General features: G+C 41.1%; 2 protein-coding genes across 3 annotated transcripts in view; both read right to left on the bottom strand.

Moving 5' to 3' along the window:
- Positions 1-430: 430 nt before the first annotated feature.
- On the bottom strand, positions 431-13,395 carry mtnr1c (melatonin receptor 1C). The gene is made up of 2 exons (XM_037779221.1): positions 12,444-13,395; positions 431-1,700 (listed from the first exon to the last, which is right to left on the bottom strand). The coding sequence occupies exons 1-2, from the start codon at positions 12,646-12,648 to the stop codon at positions 832-834; spliced, it is 1,074 nt and encodes a 357-aa protein (XP_037635149.1). The 5' UTR covers positions 12,649-13,395; the 3' UTR covers positions 431-831.
- A 5,729-nt stretch (positions 13,396-19,124) lies between these two features.
- The window catches only part of neurl1b (neuralized E3 ubiquitin protein ligase 1B), a 28,947-nt gene continuing 25,848 nt past the window's right edge, over positions 19,125-22,223 (bottom strand). For both annotated transcript variants that reach the window (XM_037781200.1, XM_037781201.1), the window contains exons 5-6: positions 21,163-21,288; positions 19,125-20,041 (exon numbers count right to left, since the gene is read on the bottom strand). In XM_037781200.1, coding sequence (XP_037637128.1) covers positions 19,794-20,041; positions 21,163-21,288 — 374 coding nt within the window. In that variant the 3' untranslated portion in view covers positions 19,125-19,793. The remainder of the gene's footprint in view (positions 20,042-21,162; positions 21,289-22,223) is intronic.

Raw genomic sequence — 22,223 nt, forward strand, 5'->3', positions numbered from 1 at the left:
AACAGCAAAGCACGTCTTTTTCCATTAACAAACAAAAGCCTGTTTAATACTTCTTCCCAGTGTGTGTTTCGTGAGGGCATCATGGCTCAGAAGACCAGCCTGCGGGCGAACCAGCATCATGGTGAATTAATACGGGATACAATCCCAGTGAGAAGGAGCCTGAGATATTCATACGCACTCAGGATGAAATATGGGATGCACACTTCACCGTGGCGTTTACCAAAGCTAAAATGTGTTTCCATATTGCCACCTACCCTAGTTTTAATATTCTCAGTGATAATAAATGATGGCATTAATTTCTTGATAATTGAGCCGGGCGTTGAATAAAAAGGCTTTGGTTGAAATCACATTAAGTATTACATTGAAGGAAAACAACCAACCTTTATACTCTTCCATCCTTAATGCTGCATTTATGAGTGCAGAAACACAGTGGGAATAAAAAACACATTTATTCGCTTTTCACAATGTTGTTGACATACTTAGAATTGCTCTGTGCAAATAGGCAGTGCGTCATTCTCGTGCACATGATGTGGCTTGAAAAGTGACTCCCATCCAAATAATAAGCTTTAAATGGTATGTATTGACTGAATGTTTTTTTCTTCCTTGTTAACCAGGTGGTCTGTCTTTAAAGTTCAGAGTCAGAAAGGAGCGCATTGTACCGATGATACAATTGATTTTTCCTCTCAACATGAGGGAACGGTGTCTGACATGGCTGAAATGAAATCATGATCACGTCTTTACAGCTTGTGAAAAGGCACTGAATGAATCATGGCACATATCCACAATGAGGCTCCACAGAAACTTAATCGTAAGTTTCCCAGTAAAACAAGTTTATACATTTATCTCTGCTACATTATTGTTTGTTAAAACCGGAGCCGAAGGCTTACTCTTCAGTCCCTCAGTGGCACACCTGGAGGTCTCCGTGAGGAGCAAGCGTGGGATGCAAAGAGCAAGAAGGATCGTCTTGTATTCTTTACGGAAGTTTTGGTTTAGCAGTCCGTATATGACGGCGTTGAGGCAGCTGTTGAAGTACGCCATAAAGTAGCTTGTGACAAAGAGCCACTCGGGTATGACGGGCGCAACTTTCGCTGGGTTTATAGCTACGGCCAGGCCTATGAGGTTCAGTGGAGCCCAGCACACCGCAAACAACACAAACACCATAAACATAGTCAGGAAGTTCCTCACATCGCTCGATTTCAGTTTGGTCCTTAGCTCCGGTTTCACCCGGTGTTTCACTTGAATCACCAGCACCCATATTCTCATGTAGCAGTAGGACACCACCAGCAGCGGGATCAGGAAGTGAATAACCACCACCGAGATAGTGTAGTACGAGCTGACCGTCTGGGCGAAGGTGCAGGAGTAGATGCGGGGGTCGTACTGCAGCGAGCCAACGAAGAAGTTTGGCACTGTGGCGAGCGCGGTGAGCAGCCAGGTGAGGCCCAGGTAGCAGCAGGTGTTCCTCAGGCTGTACAGCCGGTCGTAGTGGAGGCTGTGGCAGATGTAGCAGTACCGGTTGATGGCGATGGCTGTAATGTTGAAGATGGAGCCGATGACGCTCAGCCCCATGATGAAACCGCTGGCCTGGCAATGCAGGTCGCCCATGGTCCAGTCATCGTGGAAGATGGCCGTCAGGACCAGAGGGTAAGGATACAACGCCACCACTAGGTCGGCTACGGACAAACTCACCACGAAGATGTTGCCTGGAGAAAAACAGAGGAGGTTCAGATAACAGCACAAAACAAACCAAACTGGTGTATGATTAAAGCATACAGCACTCCCTTTTTACTTTCTGCTCCGGGTTAAAATAAACTGGGTCACTGGAGGTACGACTGAGATTTACCATCATAAAAGAGCATTGTGCCCTCGGAGGCTCAGTTTGATGAGGCTTTTACCATGTACTCTCCACTGATGTGGATCCAGGCAGATGCTTTATTGTCACAGCTCTCTCACTGTTGCAAGCCCCTTTTTCCCACAGTAAGTGTTTTTAAAACTAACAACATTTTTATTTACTGATATTTTATTTCTATGGATGGCAACGGCGGTCTGTCGGTCAGTTTACCACTTTGGTCCAAACTGAAATATCTCAACAACTATTGGATGGATTGCCATGAAATTTGGTACAGATATTCATGTTGCCCAGAGGATTAAGCCCACTGAATTTGATGATCTCCTGGCTTTTGCTTTAGCGCCACCATGAGATTCACTTTTATGGTTTTGAGTGAAATACCTCTTGGATGGATAATCACTACTAAGATTTATTGCAGAAACATTCATGTCCCCCTCAGGATGAATTGTTATAATTCTGTTGATCCTTCGACTTTTCGTCTAATACCATCATCAGGTCAACATTAATTTGTCAAATACTTTGTTTTATGACCAAGTACTTACAAATCTAATGACATTTTCATCAGCCTCAGCTGCAGTTTGTGTTTAGTGCTGATTAGCTATTGTTAGCGTGCTAACACACTAAAGTAAGATGGTGAACATGGTAAATATTAAACCTGTTAAACATCAGCATGCAACATGTTAGTATTAGCCGTTATGAGCGAGCTAGAGCCGCTAGCATGGCTGTTGAATCCTGGTCTGTTTTTTTAAAACAATGAATTTGTTTCCCGACACACAACCCACAAATATATTTAGAAACAAAAGATTCATTGTCTACTGACAGTGTTTTATTTGGCGGATCCATTCCAATAAAATACTCCAATCAGGCTGTCCTTGTTTTAAAGCTTCTTTGCCCAACGGATAGTTGAGCACATAAAAACAAGGACACGGGTGATTTTAGCGTCCGATTACATCCAAACAAGTTCCCGTCCTTCTGAGGTCTAAGATGATAGCTGTGTGACACTGGACGTCCTCAGAAAACATGAATCATAGAAAATGACATGTGATACTGTTGCAGTGCAGCTGGTCTGGGCGGAGGAAAATAAAACGAAAATCAAATTGCAGTGTGTCAGATAAGACGATAGATAACAAGAACATACAGGACAGTGGAGCCACTATGCAATTAAATTGGCAAAAGACGTATTAGCTTCCTGTAAGTTTTGAATAGACGTTGTTCAATAAAGAGTCTATTGTGTGTGCAAGCTACACGTTTTAGGAGTCAATATTTGTGAGGAAGTGGAGATTTTGCCCAAATAAACCCAGCATTTGCCGAAATTAATTACAGTTTACCCATCTTTTTCAGCCGATTAGACTGTTGTCAGGCAATTAAATAGGCGTTATCAGTCACTATAAGCACCATAGATGTGGGTCAATAGGGGCCTACTACACCCACTAGTAGGTTTTATCATCTATCTATTGTGTTTTTAAGAGATAAAACTCTTTATCATATAGTTAGTACTCCATGTAGTGAGTAGCATCAAGCTGATCAAAATAAACCAACCGGTCCAAAAACATGATTACATACTGCCTGTCATTACCAACTTTTAGTCAGTTTCTCATGCATCATTACATCACCGGTTAGAATATCAACATTTATGCTTTCTGTAAATAATCTGTAAAGGATTATATATAATGTGCCTCAGTTTAACAACATTTTGTGTCAGACATTGGGGGGATTCCAGGGTTGATATAATATAAACTACCTTCTGAAGTTGAACTGTGAAGGCGCGAGGCTCTCGCTCATTCACACAACAGCTGAAACAACAGCATTGATTGGCAGATATGATGGGAGCGAATTTAAAACACATGTTGGCCATCAATCCCCTGCGTTCAAAGCTCATTACAATCCCCCGCTCCCCAGGGACAACACAGTATAGGATGTCTAATTTGAATTTACTTGATTCATCGAAATGGTAATAAAGAGAATAACAATTACGTCATAAATAATCATGTCATTTTATTCTTATACCTTCCTAACTGGGGGACTTTTCTGTTTTATTTTTAGAAGGAAATCAAATGTTGGTCTTGTGTTTTTCCACAGACCTGGCACAGGTATTCAGAGACAGTCTTACTAAAACAGCACGAGCCGTCTCTCAGGCCTGCTGAGATAAAAATAAAAGCATTTGCTCTTCATATTCGAGTCAGCTCAGTGGACAAATCTGTCAGATTGTATTTGTGACGCTCACAGTGCTCGCTGTGTGCATTTGTCATTGTGCAGAGGTTTGATTCCTCGCTGACATCATGTGGCTCAGTGCTATCATGTGCACTGGCTGGGCAGGCCATGCTGCAGCCTTATAGCTCTCTCTGGCTGAACCCTCTCTCCCCTTTATCATCAAAAGGATGAGGTAAGTGCTAAAACACCGCTGAGAAGATTGCTATGTGACGCGGCCAGATGACTCTCTTTAATTTGTTGGCAACTATTATTAAAACATGGGACCATTACAGTACCTCTCGCTGTTTAATTAACCGACTTGGCCGACCTGATGCTCATCACGCCCAAAAAACTCACAGCCCTCAAAACGATTATTGTTTTAATGTAAAACAATGACAATCTCACGCCTGGATACCAGAAATAGGGTCGTGCCCCCTGAAATCTTTGGGAGCTATTATTATCAACGAGTGTGAGTTGAACAGAGCTTAACCTGAATGCTGATTGGTTGCAGGCCGTCGGGGACAGCTGACTTGCAGCATATCTGACACCACTGGCTCTGTAATTATCTGATCTTACAGTGCACTCTCACAAAACTGTCAACCAAGTGAAGCGCTGCATCGAATCCAACCAATTCTTGCTTTGAAGTGTCTCCCTCCCGAGATTTGAGCAACCACCGCATGGATCCCCCCCGTGGATCTCCCTCTCTTTGTCTGTCACATACAACATTTTGTGGAAAATGAAACCATAAATCTTAACAATACGGCGGGGAACTATTCAGCCCTGCGTGACTGGAACAAGATATTTGTCACCAGACGCGTCCAGCACACACCAGGCTGCAGCATATTCAAATATATATCAGACAGGAACTGCCTCCCACCCAGCATATAAACCTGCATATACTGTAGATTAAATTAGACTCGGTGTAGAACGTATATTTATGGCACAGTTCTTCATTCCAGCCGAATAATTCTGAACAGTAATAGGACATAAAGAAGGATGTATGCTGGAATATAAGAATAGGTGCAATATTTAAGAGCAAGACATAAATAAAAATAAATAAAATACAAAACAAAAGCATATGTGGACATGTGAATCTGCTTATGTTCTTGTGTTAAACCCCACCGCCTGTATCCCACTGCTCATACAGGAAACGTGATATACTACGCATTGATTCACCCGGCTATATTTATACAACTTTGAAAGATGAATTCATAGAAATGTGTAGGAGGGCTGGCGTCGCTTAGATCCGGCTGAACATCCGCAACGTGAGGCTTATTAGGGCCCACTACAAAATGCATATCCAAGATTAGATTACATTCAACTTAGTCAGTCAAGTTATCATAAATAAGCAACAATAACCTTTCGGCAAGGGCATTAGTGCTGATGAATTAGCAGTGACTACTTCATGACCTCGTGTTCAAGGGGCCAGAGAATTTTTTCGAAGAAGTTCAACATTGAACTGACACAAGCTGCCTTTTGGTGATGCAGCCCCGCTATGAGCCCGGCCAAAAACATCATCGTCATCATCAAAAGGCCGTCCACCAATCAGATCCCTTATGTCCGAGAAAATAAGACTCACTGGCCCTGAGAGAAAGCAGACCGTCGGGACACAAGCAGCGTCTGGTCCAACAGTGTTTCCCTCGCAATCCCGGAAACACGAGGATGACAGCGAATTATGCAAATTTGAAACAAAACAGCCGCCCACATTAGAAGGAGAGATTGGATTTAATGTAAACATAACAGTGCCTTTACCTTATCTAGGAGTGGTTTGGGCAAATAATCGCAATCTGATAACATCCCACATCCATGCTGACCACATTAGAAGACCATAATGTCATGTCAGGTTTTATTCATGACTGTAGAGTGACTGAGGGGATGCAGCGCATGATTTAACAAAAAATCAATCTCCCATCCTTACAAACCGCACAACCCACAGCTCCTGACATGGAGGTTCAAGTTGCACACACACACACACACATACACTGCCAAACTCATTCTTTCGTTATTACCTCCATCTGCTCCCCATCATCGTCTACTTTATCTGTCCCTCTCTCTCTCTCACTCTCATGAGTGCCTTTTCAGAGTGTATTTTTAGTATAGTTAACCCCAGTGGAACACTTTAGTGTTAACACCCCATTGGCGGTCCTATGTCACGCTCTACCCCAGTGATCATCAACTGGTGGCCCACGGGCCACATATGGGCCACCAAAGCTTCCCATCCAGCCCTGAGACTATTAAAGGTCCAGTTTGTAACATTTCAGGGGATCTATTAGCAGAAACGGAATATAATATTCATAACTATGTTTTCATTAGTGTATAATCACCTGAAACTAAAAAACGTGTTTTTGTTAGCTTAGAATAAGCCCTTCATATCTACATAGGAAGAGGGTCCTCTTCATGGTCATGTCTAGAAGGGACTTTCACTCTCACAGCACATCAGACCTCTGAAAAGGCATCAAGTGGAAACTGAAATTCTCTGGCAGAGTTGGCCGCTGCACAGAGATGGCAATAAAGATGCATAAACCAATTAATTTATAATATTTCCTGCATGTGCACGTCTGTTAGATTGTGTATCAATACAATACAATACAATTCAAGTATTAAGATTCCTTTACTGAAGTAAAAGTACTCACTGAGCAGTAAAATGTTCCCTGTTGGTGTTTAACTAGTATATATGATGTTTTTGGATTAGTGCTGCCTTAATGTGTATGTTGCACAACATATGTAACCATAACATTTCATGGTGTCAGAGAAACAGCCCTGTTTTCATCTTTGTGACGAGGCATTTTTTAGCTGATCCAAGAGGGATTTTAAATAGTTTATTTAGCTTAAGAAATCGTAGATTGTTTCAACGCATAAAGGAACACTTCATCCTTCAGTTTATCACATTCAACATCAACACATGGTTTTCACTAGACAGCAAGGGAAGGAAAAATTGTAATATGAACAGTAATGCTTGTGTTCATGTTTTATCTCATCGCAAGGATTAATTATCTATTTTTTCACGCTTATATTCCTCCGGCAGCGAACAGCCGCGGACAGACCCAGATTTGGCCTCACTGCCGCCTTTGACCTGCAGTCTGAGCTCCGGCGGTATAGGTGGAGAACTCGACGGCTGTCAGCAGCAGCTCCTTCTCCAGCCAGGAGCAGAGCTTTGCCTCGCTGCTCTGCCGGTCCTCGCTGGGAGCCAACACTGACACCACGCTGCTCGAGACCCAGGCCGTATTGCTGGGCACGCTGGTTATAATGGTAACTATGGCCACTGAGCGAGGCCAACGGCGTTACCACAGATTTGCACTCGGCGGCTCACGCTTTAACGCAGTCTTGGAAAGGGAGAAGTGGGCGAAGGGGTACTCAGTTGGTTGCAATTTGCAACCACACCACTAGATTTCACCAAACCTTACACACTGTTCCTTTAAGGAATTAAGAACATGTGAGGAGGAAAAAAAAATGTGTTCCAGTATTTAGAGTATCTAGCATTTTTTTCTCCTCATATTGAAGCAACCCCTAAAACAATTGAGATGGAAACAATTTCATTAGGAATGATTTACCAACCCCAAATATGTGTATCCTATCCGCGGCTACTAAAGACGTTATAAATCCATCTTTCTGCTTATTATTATTAGCGAGGAGCCTACACAACTCGATGCAGGAGTCAGGCCTCACAAAGCTGTGCTTACTTCGCTGGTTGTGCACTGAAAAGCAGCAGCATACAATAGGTGAAGCTGAAAAGATTTTCCTCCTTTATGAATGTAATGCGGGTTGTGCTGTATCTAAATTTGCATGCCTTGTGTAATGGTGACGCCCAGGATTGTACTCTTTTGCAAAAGCAATGCTTTAAATGCAAATGAGGCATTAAGGTATAGCATTTCTGATAGTTGGCAAGATGAGTGTGTACTTGTTGGGAACAATCTGTTCATCAACTTCCGGCTCTTTGAGAGTGACATTACCTTACATTACCTTACCTTACATTACTTTACCTTACATGACATACAATTCAACAGGCTTTTCCACCAATCAGGACACTGCATAATGTTAGAGTTGATTAATATTTCCTGCTAATCAGGATTACATTCTGCAATTACCTTTCCATCATTTTAACCATCACTCCTCAGTGAACTGCATCCTTGGCGGAGGTTAAGTATCTAGTTATCATTATAGTCTATTCACACTGATATATGCTAATAAAATTCAATTCAATTTATTTTTATATAGTGTCAAATCATAACAGAAGTTATCTCAAGGCGCTGTTAAAAGGGACATTAATTTTGTAGGAAAGTTAAATATTAAACAATGTTAGGCTAATTAGGCCTAAATAAATGTATTTTTTTGTTATTTTAAAGTCTGGCCCCCCAAACTCTGGCCCTTGGACAAATATAGTTGATCCACCCTTTGAAGATTCACTGGATGGATCCTATTACATTTGCACACTCGAGAGAACCTGCAAACCTTTGAATATTTAACATATGGTACCAGTTCTCCCCAAATACATGAAGAGATCTGGGACAAATACATCACTCGGAAGATGTACCGGCATCTACCAAATGTGTATACATGCGTGTGTTTTTTTGTGGGGGGGTTGAGTGGTGGATAGCGGAGGGATATATGGAGGCAGGGTGAGTGTGTTGAAGTGAAGCCGAGTGGAAAGGTCCTGCTGCAGTGTGTGAGAGGACGCAAACCAGCGGCCTGAATAGTGTGTAATGGAGAGAGGAGATGGGATGTTTTCAGCAGTCTGCCTGACACACAGGATTACACAAAAATGTGTCTGAGTGTAGACTTTCTTCACCCACTGTAAATCATACAATACACCTCAGTATATCACTCACGAGTCTGTTCGTGGGCCCAGAGGTATTGTTGTATTATACTGCACCTATCATTCCTTCACAAAGCAGCCGTCTATCACAGAAACAGATTTTTATGGTGGACAGATATTCTACATCTGTTCTTCCACTGTTCCTCAGCTGTGTGTCCGCGCTTTCCTCCTTTTCGGAAACTCTCTACAATTAAACATTCATACACACGTAGCCTAACCTATAAATAGCTTGTTAAGAACAGAGAGGAGATTGATGATAGGCTAACGGCAGTAACAATTTCAGTCACTTAAACCTGCAGTAGGCGGAGTGTTTTTGGCATCATTGGGCAAAAAGTCCAGGATAACCTTTCAGCATATTGTAATTCAAGTGTTGTGAGAGAAAACTAGACTTCTGCACCTCCTCATGGCTCTGTTTTCAGGCTTTAAAAAATCTAGTCTGTGACGGGAGACTTTGGCCAATCACAAGTCATTTCAAAGAGAGAGAGCGTTCCTATTGGCTGTTCATTCAACGAGGCAGCTGTCAATCTCTCCCGACCTACGACCAAACGGTCGAACTAGGCGGCGGCTGGTGGGCGGTGCTTGGTATTTCCTCAACTGATCTCAACATGGCTGCAGGGTCACAAACTTTCTCATGTTACAGCTAAACATTACACTATAAGATGTTTTTGAAAATATTTGAGGAGAGAAATAGGCATTACAGTAACAGAATATTGATTCATATTTGATCAGCGTTGCCTAGTTTGACCGTTTGATTGGAGTTTGCGAGTGATTGACAGTTGCACAGAGACGCAAGGCTCCAGCTCAGCTCTGATTGGGCGTTTTCCTCTGGTCTGTGAAATCCTGGACACCAGAGGACACCGGAGGACACCGGAGGACACATGATTTTGTTTTCAGATTACCTGTCTCATGCTCTACTATTAGGATATAGTAACCGTTTTATAAAAATAAATATATATTTTTTTAAATCCTATTTGCTCCAGTTCTACCCACTGCAGCTTTAAGGACCCACTTGGAAAAAGTAGCTTCAGGTTTCTACTCACACGTGCATCCATCACAACTCTGGTGAGGAATCTTGTGTGACTGGACCAATCAGTTAGTCCAATTAGAATAAGAGAACAGTGAAATGAGATCAGTAAACACCGCAGTGTCCATATAGTCTGCCAGCATGGAGGAGACTTTTGAACAGTGTTTACTATCCTCTTGTTTGAGACCAGTCGACTGTGGCACGAGATAATCAGATTATTCTTCGGGCTCCTAAACTCCTCGCCAAACTGCTTTTGGCTGGTATGCACAGGAACACATTGGACGTGTTATGCAATGTATTTGAAATTGTAATTAAAAGCTCATTATTCCAAACAGTCGCTGACCTAATCCCACTGCCTGATTCGCATGTACTCATTAGCATCATGTTGTGATCACTGAGTTTAGTCTTTTGCCTCAAAAGACTTTACTTTTAACTGCAGACCAAATGGATATAATGGTGCTTGATCTCTCAGACCTTTAAACTTAAAGCGACACAACATGAAATGTACAGTTTATTGAACTCTTTGTTCTGTTTTCAGCCTCTAGAAGACACATTTCATTGTTCTGCTCACTTATTTTTGGAAAATAAAATCATGAGGTGCAGTTAAAGCGTGCTTTGGTACAATTCTTGTGACCGGATTATAAAAATATGCATTATGTGTTTTACGACTGTTACACAAACCCTGTAGGGATTGTATGTTCATTGCTGAGAGTGTCCTGTGACTGTTTCCATGATTATTTTCTTTGCCACTCCTTTAGTTTTTCCATGCCAGACAACAAACAGGCTCCAAGTATCAAGATATTATCTCAAATGGACAGCAACACAGACAACTTGCAACCCATGATACGACTGATAAATTGCATTTGTTTCTGGATTGTTGGACAAAAATAACTGGAGTGAGACGGCCCTCCCCGACATCATCAATATTTCCTTGCAACACCCACCCCTCTACCCTCAAAAGCCTTGCTTTGTCATATCATAGAATACTTTTCACTGTAGAAGTTTAAAAAATGTTGTTTTTTTTAATGATGCTTTTTGTGAGGATGTATTCAATCACTAACAATAATAAAATAAGTGTATTCTGTGTTTCTTAAAAACTGACACTGGGACAAAGAATTAGTTCATTTTGATGGAAAAAAAAAACTGTGATAGACACAGGACTGTTGTCCTCTGCAAATGAAAGACGTCTTTATATAACAATTTTGGTGTTAACTATTTGTGTAACTAAGCCCATTGCAAGGGAAAGCTGAAATAAAATATAAATCTGGGGTCAGAAAAACAATGAAAGACCCTCGTCTCCTTGCTTTAGCCAAAAGAAGGTTTACAATACCTGCCCACTTTTCTGACCTCCCTCCGCCCCTAATAATTTCCGTACAGTCCCTTAGATCAAACAGACTTTAAGAAACACTTTACAGACTATATTTTCCAAATTAGTGCAAGGAACTGAAAGTGACAGGAGCTGACTTAGTGGTCAAATTAAAGGAGGTAACTGAATGATGGTGGCATTTTTTCCAAAGGAGAAAAATGGAATTAAAGTGACATCTCCTTCACCTTCACACTGCTGTTTGGACGCCTCAAATGTAACACAACAATGGTTGTGTTCAACATAAAGCGTGCACAAAGGGGCACTGAAGCCATACAACAGCGTCTCTCACCTTCATGGGACACTACAGGTCCTGATATAATGGGGGGGGGGGGGGGGGGGATGATGGAGAACCAAGGATAAAGCCAGATGGGGGGGAAGAGGGTGTTATTATTTATGAAGAAATATGAAGGCAGACAGGCAAAGCTGGTGAAACTCCATCACACTGAGATAGAAAGCAGCCTGATTGTCAAGCACAGAGCAGAGGTCACACGCTATACGATATATTACATAATTATAGTTATGAATGAAGAGAGGAAAAGCAAGGCATCCCACTTACTGTAGGTCATTGAGAGAGATTTTTTTTTGGGGGGGGGGTTTGATCAGATTAAAGATTCTGTTTGTTAAACAAAAAGAAAACAAATTCTTTCACATTCATTTTGATAAAATAGATTATATTTCGTGGGTCTGCTTGTCCCTATAACTTTTCTCACAAAACCAAATCAGGTCAAAGTACAGCAATATACAGAGCAATGCAAGACTGGAACTCACTCTCAAATCATATTACACAACAAAATACTAAAAAAAACACTAAAAGAGCATTACTTAAGAAGAAACTTTAGTAATTAATAGGTATTCTTGGGTGTGTTAAGGGTATTAAGGGCATTCCATGTTAAATGATGATATTTATCTGTTAGATCATGATAGATTCTTTGTGTTTTTGTCATTTAAACTGTGTCAGTTGTTATTTTTATTTACAGTTGACGTGCATTACAATGTGTTATGTTAGTGTATTATAATGAGTAGTGTGAATGTGTAATTTTGTGTATTGTCACCATGTAAACTATGTTGATCCCAGAAGAATAGCTGCTGCTATGCAAAAGCTAATGGGGATCTAAATAAACAATATCTTGATCATTGAAGCAGCTTTCCATCAGCATCTTTTGGAGTCTATTCCAACACTTAAATCGTTTCTTTTATCTCTCACCTGCATTCCTGAGCTTCTTGTTCCTGTACACGGACAGGATGACGAGGACATTGCCCAGGATGTCCACCACGATGGTGAAGATCAGCACGCTGGCCAGCGCAGTGGACACTCCGGAGGAAGAAGAGGAGGATGAGGAGGCGCACAGTCCGAGGTGGTCGCTCTCATTCCGGGACAAACAGTTCGAGTCGTTCACCTCTAAATCCATCTCCCCCTCAGGGTGCAGCAGCAGCCTGCATGGTGGGAACGCTCCCAATGTTCAAATATCTAAAGAGCAATAAAAAAAAATCTAAAATTCTTTACTGGAGGGAGTGTGGAACTTTTGGATACTCCTGCTGCTCCTCCTGTGGAGTCGTGGGAGGACGACGACGTGAACCATGGCATGATCATTGGAGTATTAATAGATGGTATATGCATGCATGCATGGGAATCTGAGAAGTTAATTTTCAGAAAGGTGAGGTTCAAGATGCCAGGAGCTCGTGTTTCAGTGCTCAGTCCTCAGTGTAGTCCTCAGGAGTCACAAAGGCTCTCCTTCCTGCGCGCTGCTCCATGCTGCCACGAGGACTCGTCCAGTACCAGGAGGCATGTGAGCGCTCTCCTGTGCGTAATGGTGATGGCTCAGGGTGCGAGGCTCATATACAGGGGGTTGGAGAGTCCCTTGGCTTTGTTAGGGCTTAGATATAGTGTTTCAGTTCTGTCAGCAGGCAGGCTTTACGCGTAAAAATCAGCCAGTCAGCTCTAAGATGCTTTGTGAGCTTTTTCCAAACTATAAATAGTCTGCAATCTGTGCGTCCTGACCAGTGATGGCCAGCCAATAGAGGGCGCTAGAGCTCCCTGAGACACACAAAAAACATTACTACTACTACTACTACTAATAATAATAATACAAATTATATAAATTGTCAATATTTGTGTTTTAAATATGGAATGCACCCAGTAATATGTGTAATTTGATTGTAATGTGATTATATTTTATATTAAAGGGACTATTTGTAACTTTCAGAATTGCTTGTTAACAGCGACACCTGTGGCCGTTAAGTCAACGAAAGTCAGCGTCCAGCTTGCGCTTGTGCTCGCGCTACATTAGACATGAATGAGCATCGCTCAAAACAGTGAGGCGACACACGTCAGCTAAAACCACAATATCACTCTATATTTCAGCTGCTTGGCAGTAATGTTAGCTGACCAGATGGAGGTCTCTCCATGAATCAATGCTGATCCTAGTGTTGGCTTTTCCTGCCTCAGCCTCCGGGGCTGAAGCAGGAAGAGAAACGTTATTGTCTCCGACTGCGCCCGCAGGGAGAGTCCGACACCCGGTCAGAGGCGATAAGGTTTCTCGCTGTAGAGCTCCGTCACTTCACAAGACACAGGAAACCTCTGTTGGTCTGGAGGAGCTGCAGCATTTATTTCTGCACAAACGTCCACTGTACATTCACTAGATATTCTCAGAGCTAAACTAACTCTTCTGCAGTGTGTAGTGAGCGCGCGTTCACGTCTAGAGGTGGAGCGAGAACGCGCGCGGTTTGTGAGTGAAGGCAAGTAGGCAGAGGAGCAGAAACTCGCCACACGCGAGCGCGCATATGTCAGAGCGCAAGGGATCCTGACCCGGTAGATTTATACGTGTAAAAAGTTACAAACAGTCCCTTTAATAATCTGAATTTGTAAAGTAACTAAAGTTGTCAGATTAATGTAGTGGAGTAAAAAAGTCTAATATTTCCCTCTGAGATGTAGTTGAGTAGAAGTAGAAAGTAGCAGAACATGGAAATACTCAAGTAAAGTAGAAGTATCTCAAAGTTGTATTTAAGTACTTAGTTACCTTCCACCACTGAGTACATTTTATACTGTTGTGTTTTTTAAAAGCATTATTTACTCTTCCTGTTGGAATAAAAATAATTGTTAATTATTTATTATTTTTATTTAATTATTTTTGATACCTTTACTTTTTTTGCATTAAATCATACCGGGATGTTTGCTGAAATTGATCGGATGTGGCACAGCCCTACCTACAAAAGTTTCCACCAGCCGCCACTGGTCCTGACACTCTTCTCTCTGAACCAGTCTCATCAAATAACACTGATATCAGACTACATGTGGGGCTTTCCCAAGTCGTCCCAAGAATAGCTTGGTTTAATTGTAGGGCATCAACAACTTGTCATGTTTCTTTACTGGTCTTCATTAAAACAGAGAGCCTCTCCTTCCACGTGCATGGAAATGGCGCCTTCATGTGTCCAATAGAGACTCCTGCAAACAAAAAACAACTGGTTAATATTTTACAATTTATAATTTTTTATTATAAATTGTGCATCACTGGTATTATATAAAGCTCTTTATTCTGTGCACCTCTGAAATAATAAACCAATGTGAGCATCTGCCCCGGGGCCCCCTGGACCTCCAGGGGCCCCATAACTGGTAACAGGTTCACTGTTGCTTTTTGTGTAATCTCATTACTTGCAAATTTGTTAGGGAATTATTTACACCCATTTAAGTACAATATCGACTGGGTTCTGCATTATTATGTAATTTTGTGACCTCGTTTCAAAATCTGATACAGGCAACTTTATTATTTTGGTTTGTTTTGTGCTCACATGGCAAATAAAAGTTATTGGTCATCAAATTACCACAAATTAACTGACTGGTTTTCTGTGAAAATTATGATTAAGTGTGTTTGAATGGTCCAATCTGGATGAAAACTTAATTTTCAGGTGTGAAATTTTTTTTGGTGTAGTGAGAACAGATTAGGGAAAAGATGCATTTCCAGACTTAGCGTTAGTGTGATCACACACAGAGGAGGGGACAGAGTGGACATTTGACCAGCTGAGAGCTTATGATTCATAGCAAATTATTTCATGGACCCCCAGGCATAAATCCAAGGACCCCTGGGGGATCCCGGACCCCACTTTGAGAATCACTGGTCTAAAACATTCAGTGTGAAGTTCTTCTTTCATTTTTGAAATCATAGCTCGCTGTTTTCTGTCTTGCAAGTTGACTGCATGGTCTTTATGTTTTCTCACATAAGCAGCTGGTTCAAGTAAAAATAAACTCCGATAAACCCACTGAACCACACTTGTCCAGCACCAAACAGCTTATAGAAGGTAAAGCTCCACCTACTGGTGTGAGAGCAGAGACCAGAGACAATTATGTGATATCTCTGTTGACTGCCGAACCAAAATCAAGATCTTTCAAATTCCATACTCAGTGATGTACAATATCATACCTGTACCAGTACAAATGGTCTAAATCCATATCAAATGTGCCATTTCTACTGGTTATACCACCTTTACCTATAAGGCTTGCTCCAGACATATAGACATCTATAAACCATCCCTAACTCTGACAATGTCTCTGTTCTGTGGAGTGAATGACCTCATTCATTCTACAGAAAAAGCATGAAAATCTCTATCAAGAAGAACCGGTCCCTGCTGATGGAAGAGGAAATTCAATATCCTGTAACAGAGACTACACTTTATTAAGCCCGATGCCTCCTTATTGCACGATCAAGAGTGCGTCTCTACAGGCAGAACATAAAAGCTTCTTTACAGGCTAAACAACATGTGATTGTGATGGAGAAATCTTGTGTTTGGATTCACTTACTGTCTGTTACGGGGTTGAATAAAGACTCAATAGCAGACACAGGACATGAGGAAAGTTAAAAAAAAAATGCTTGGTTTTTCATAATCCAAGGGTCAATCCAAACAGAGCAAACAAGTCCAGACTTGGAGAAGACAACATCCAAACCCAGGGAACAAGGTTGAGTCCAAAAACCAAAGAAAAATGACAGCAATGAGCACACAGGGTAGATCAAGGACAATCTGGCAGGGGAGCAGGGGAAAACAAGAGGTAGAGGTGGGTATATAAACAGGGTAGACTAATGGCAAAATCAGGGGCAGGCAAGTAATTGAGGGCAGGTGTGGATAATCAACACACAGGTGTTGGAACTGGAGATGTTTGTATATCAAAATAAAACAGGAAATGACGAAAGAATGAAATGAAAACCTAAGGGCAGGGCAGATCAGGACAATTTCTGCAGGAGTTTTCTTTGAAGCAGTGGTTCATTGGATCATACAATACTTAAAGTGAAGGCCCTTTAAGATGTAAATAATAGTTGGGTCATTTTAGCATTTGAGGATATTTTTAATTTTGAACTTTATCTATAACACGTTTGATTTCTGGTCTCTACCTATAGGGAGTATTTTAACCTCTTAGAAAGATGCTGTGCCATTCCCCAAAACTATTTTATAAACTTTTTCAGTTTGGCACCTCATTAATTAAACATGGCTACCTACAAGGAGTTATAACGCAGTCACTTCCTCGCATTATGAAATTCAAATTACACTCTTGACACAGCACACTGTTTAATCACTTTTATTATAAGGAAACTGTGCACACCTTTCAGTCAGTGTGAATGAGTCTCAAATTAACTGTGGTGTTTCAGTTCCCACTGCGGCTGTGTGATACAGCAGTAAATAGTTACACCAGTCTACTTGTGTGTGAAAAAACAACAACTTGAATATGCCCGGGGAGATATTTTGCATAACTCAACAGAAAGTGACAGGTCTTTGGCAAATGTAGACATAAACACGCTCATGATGAACAGAAGCACCTTGACTGTCAAAAGGCCATGTTTGTGGTGCAGTTTCTGAAAAGCTGGGCACACTTGGTGGATTTAAATGTTGGGGTCATCGCGGGTAAAGATGTTCTCATCCCGGGCTGTCAGTGAACACCAAATGCAATCACAAAATTATCTTAACCGCTGCTGGAAAAAATTAATGTTTGTATTTTTTAAGAACACTTCATAGGTTTTCAGCTTTATGTTGCCTACTGCTTAAAATAACAGTGCGTTACCGCTAAGGGGATCTCTTGGCAGAAATGGAATATAATATTAGTAAGTGTGTTTTCTTTCGTGTATAATCACCTGAAAATAAGTATGGTTGTGTTTTCGTTACCTTAGAATGAGCCGTTTATGTCTACATAGCTACGGAGAGGCCGCCATGTTACTATAGTAGCCCAGAACGGACAAACCACTGTGTTAACTTTTTCTGCTTGGGCCGGAGTCGATAACGTTACTCGCTCCGGAGTTAACCCCCGTCGTCACTCCACTCAGCCGCCGGGAAACAAGACAGAGGGAAACCTCTGTTGGTCTTGCAGAGCTGCAGCAGTTATTTCTGCACAAACTGCAACTTCAACTGTACATTCACTATATATTCTCAAAGCTAAACTAACTCCTCCTCCTGCTCCACTAGCTCACTTGTTTGCTCACACATCACACACATTCGCTGCCGCTCTCTCTCTCTCTCTTGCTTCACAACTCACTTTCCACGTACACGTACACAAAAGCAAATTGCTTTACTTCCACTCGATACCCGCATGTCTGTATGAAATAAAACACCCCATAACTCTTTTCTCTGACTATCCTGTATGTGCCACTAAATGTAATGGAGGAGGTCATAATTATAAATGGCTTTTTGTTAGCTTCACTACCAACACAATAGTGTGCTTGCTGCTAATAATAGGCCAAAATGACTCAGTGTGTATTGATTCACCACAAAGATTTAAACTTCCCACCACTACAGCATCGTGCTACGATGGCTCAGAAATGGTATGGGCTGTATATATTATTTTATATTATAAGAACTAGCAATAAGCTAACAGATAACCTTAGTGCTCTATGAAATATAACTAACAAGTGCTAGCAAACAGCCTGTTCACACCTATGGTTTACACAGCAAACACATGTAGCTCTGTTTCTCGGTTTCTAGGAAAACATCTGGTTCTTAGTATAATATTAACTGTGCATTGCAACTTTATTAGTGATTTTATTCAACAAATGAGGCAGAAAGACTCCTCCTGACATAGCAGCTTATGGCTAATATTTTAGTAAAAAAAATACTACTAACTTATACTAATACTGCTTATACACCCGACAGAGCCAGAGAGGCATTAGCATCTCATTGAAGCCAGGTCTGGTCATCTGATAAATATTCAACATGCACTCCCCTTTTACAGGGTTTCCATTTCTAAATGAGCTTTCTGTCATATCACATTATCTTGTTGTCATGGAATTAAAGATGTTCAAATTAGATTTTTTATTTTTCAGGATTTCTCATCCTTAAAAGTTGTGTATCAAATTCAATCTTGACCTTGGAAACACTCAATGTCAGTCAAGGGACGTTTGATCATATCACATGATCTTCATTGGACTAAAAGAAAGCACAGCCCTTGTTTATTTATCAAAAATATCAAAATGTCATAAAGAAAAATAGCTGACTCGTATTTTATAAGAAAAGCACACTAGTGGTATCAGGAATGCTTAATAATTTACCCCCAAAATATTGTCATGACATGCAAAAGTGCTGCTACATCTACAGCTATACAGATGAAATTAATATATTTTCTTGAAACTAAGAATGGTTGTGTTTTCATCAGCTTACAATGAGCCCTTCATATCTGCATCCTCTTCACGGAGTCCGCCATGTTGCACCACCATGTTTCTACAGTATCCAAGAATGAATAACGTTACCTGAAAACCACTGTAGTTGGAAAGGGAGGGGTAAGTGGAAGGGTATTTAGTTGGTTGCAATCTGCAACCTCAACCCTAGATGCCACTAAATCCTATAAAATACCTACACAACGCTAATTTAAATTTTATAAAGTATAGTCTTATTATTGAAACTACACACATTTTAATCACACTTAGTCCACGTTTATTAATCTCTCGAAGTGCAAAAGCAGATTCTTCATTTTGTACTTTCCAAACATACTTTTCTTAAAGCACACCACTGAACACACTTACCGTACAGTCACATCTTTCCACTTACTCTTACACCTTTTATTGCATAAATTCTGTATCTGCGTGCCTTTTTCACCACAAGCTTTCATTACTGTACATTGAAAATATGGCTAGGATTGTTAGCATAATCACTTGGACACACAAAGTGGCAAAAATCTAAGGCACTAGAAGTCATAGACTACGGTCCACATATTCTGCTGAAGCACACATAAATCTAGGACGAAGGTAGGGACAAAATATTCACAGCAGGATTTTCTGCTCAGCAAATACATGTGATGTAAGAGACATCACATTGAAAATACAAAACGACTCGTCTTTCTTAGACAAAACATAAGAGCTCATGTAGCAGTCTGTGTATTAAAATGAGCTCCATCACAGTTCTGCGTATGAAGAGCATCGTCTCTCTCCAGAAATGATTCACCCATATAAAATGGAAATATAGGCACAATTATGTCCTGGTGTGGCTAATCTCCGATTGGGTCCGTGTCCAACCAAGCCTGAGAAGGGGGGGACACAGGTGGCATCCAGCAGCGGAAGTCACAGCACCTGTTTCAACATCTGGACCATCATGGCCGATACGTTTTGATTACATCTTTGATAGGCCTCCGGCATATCGGACAGCACGCGTTGATCTGTCTCTTCAGCTTCAGCCCGCAGTCGTTGCACAGACACATGTGTCCACAGGTGTAGATGACTGTGTCCACGTCCTGGTCGAAGCAAATAGTGCATTCTCCGTTTTTCCCAGCAGAGGGCAACTCTGGGGCGGTGAGAGTGGGAGAGACGGGCGGGCTGAGAGGGGAGCTGGGAGCAGTCACTGGATGAAAAGAGAGAAAACATGTGGGTCTGAAAACAGAGCAGACATGGATGCATGTACACAGATGTTCTCGTTGTTGTTGTGGGACGAGTAAGTCAGGTTCACATCTTCAATACTTATGCTTTTATACATTCTTTGTTTATCTGTGTTTTGGAGTGTGTTTTGTTATTTATGAGCCATGACAAACACAAATTTCCATATGTAATTTTTGAAACTAAAAAAGCAGTATGTATTAAGGCTACAACTAATCCTAATCATAATAATCTGCTGATTATCTTCTCGATTCATCTATGTAACATCACAAAACAGTTAAAAAATGCTCATCACAATGTCCTGGAGCCAAAGGTGATGTCATCAAATGTCTTGTTTTGTCCAACCCACATTCCAAAGCCCAAAAATATTCTATTGACTATAATGTTAAGACGACGAACAGCACCAGATGTTCACATTTTTTGAAGCTTAAAGGAACAGTGTGTAACATTTTGGGGGATCTATTGGCAGAAATGGAATATAATATTAATAACTATGTTTTCTTGAGTATATAATAAATCGTGTTTTTGTAACCTTGGAATGAGCCGTTTTCTATCTACATATGGAGCGGGTCCCAGAATGGACACACCAAACACTGACCCTAGCGAGGGCCATTCGTGTTTTTTCACGTTTTTGCATCGGCCATCGTAGTTCTCCTACACGCTTGGCACACGGGAGAAGTTTCAGTTGGTCGCAATCTGCAACCTCACCACTAGATGCCGCCAAATCCTACACACTGCACCTTTAAACAAGAGAATGTTTGGATTTCTTTTTTTTTACTTTAGAAATGACTTAACGATTTATCGATAAGTTGCCAATTCATTTTCTGTCGGTTGACTAATTGATTACTCGACTAATCGTTACGGCTCTAACATGTGCCAAATCATCATATCTCTAACAATGAGAAAATGTCATATAAGAGAGATCCATTGTTGACACTTCAAAACGTCTTTCCGAGGACTCGTCTGGTGTCGCACATAAACAGACCAAACAGGATTGCCACACCTCTACACCATAAAAGTTTTCCTGCCGTGACCTTGTGGGGGTTTCTACATACATTGTAGGCAAGCTGTCAACATGTGGTAACCTACCCAGAGAGGATTCAGAGGCAGAGGACGATCTGTTGACACTGAACGCCAGGTCTGAGTCACTGTCGTCTGGACTGCTGCTCTGAGACGTGCTGGGGGAAGTGGAGGGAGGACTGGACTGCAGTGTTCCTGTGTCACAGAGAAAATATACACGTCAACAAAAACGAGATATTTAGACTCATGTAAAGCCTTTAGAGGTGACATGTATATTGAATTATAGTTGATTAGATATGCATGTTACTTGAAGTTTCATAGAGTGATTTTCTCTTAGTTTCTGTTTGAGGATAATATTGTTGGGTCTGAGCTGATGGGAGTTTATGTGGGAGTTTATGTGGGAGTAGTGGGACGAGGACAGATAGGTCACAGCTCTGAACTGTACAGGCTTATACAGACATAAACTACTCAACTGCATTCCTTTAGTCTGGGAAAAAATAAATTGCAGGGGCTGCCTCGACTCAAGAATAGACTGATGATAATTGAACAGTATGTCCATTTTGGCCATTTATCATTTGAGCATAAAAGGAAAAGCTGGACATTCTGGGAAATACACTTCTGAAGCCAATCTCATTTCTGTCCATTATGACGAGACACTACAGGCCTAGACATCGTTTTTTTATACGCTGGTCTTTTTTGAGATTTGGGATAGTTTGCTTGCCATGTCTTCTTTCAGACTAGTGGAAAGAAAACACCCCAAATACACATTTAGTTATATATTTTACTACTTTGTTTATTTGCATTTGTAGATTTCTCCTAAATTCACCGATTAGATCATGCCTCATTTGCATATTTTAACATACGATTTCAGAAAATGTATAAAATTAAAAATAATTGTCTTCAAGGTGCTATTGATAATATTGATAACGTTCAACCACCACATTTACTTCACAACAAGTTGTTGCCAGGCACTTACCGTCAATCTCAGCCATTTATCCGTTTTTTTCCACACTAATTGACGACCCAGAAACACCATGTGTTACCAATGTTGTTATACTATTGGCTCACAAGCCTTGTTAGAAGTGGGAACCCAACATCTGATATCTTCCACAGAGATAAACAAAACATTC

The sequence above is a fragment of the Sebastes umbrosus genome, chromosome 9 (genome assembly GCF_015220745.1).
Source record: "Sebastes umbrosus isolate fSebUmb1 chromosome 9, fSebUmb1.pri, whole genome shotgun sequence".
Lineage (NCBI taxonomy): Eukaryota > Metazoa > Chordata > Actinopteri > Perciformes > Sebastidae > Sebastes > Sebastes umbrosus.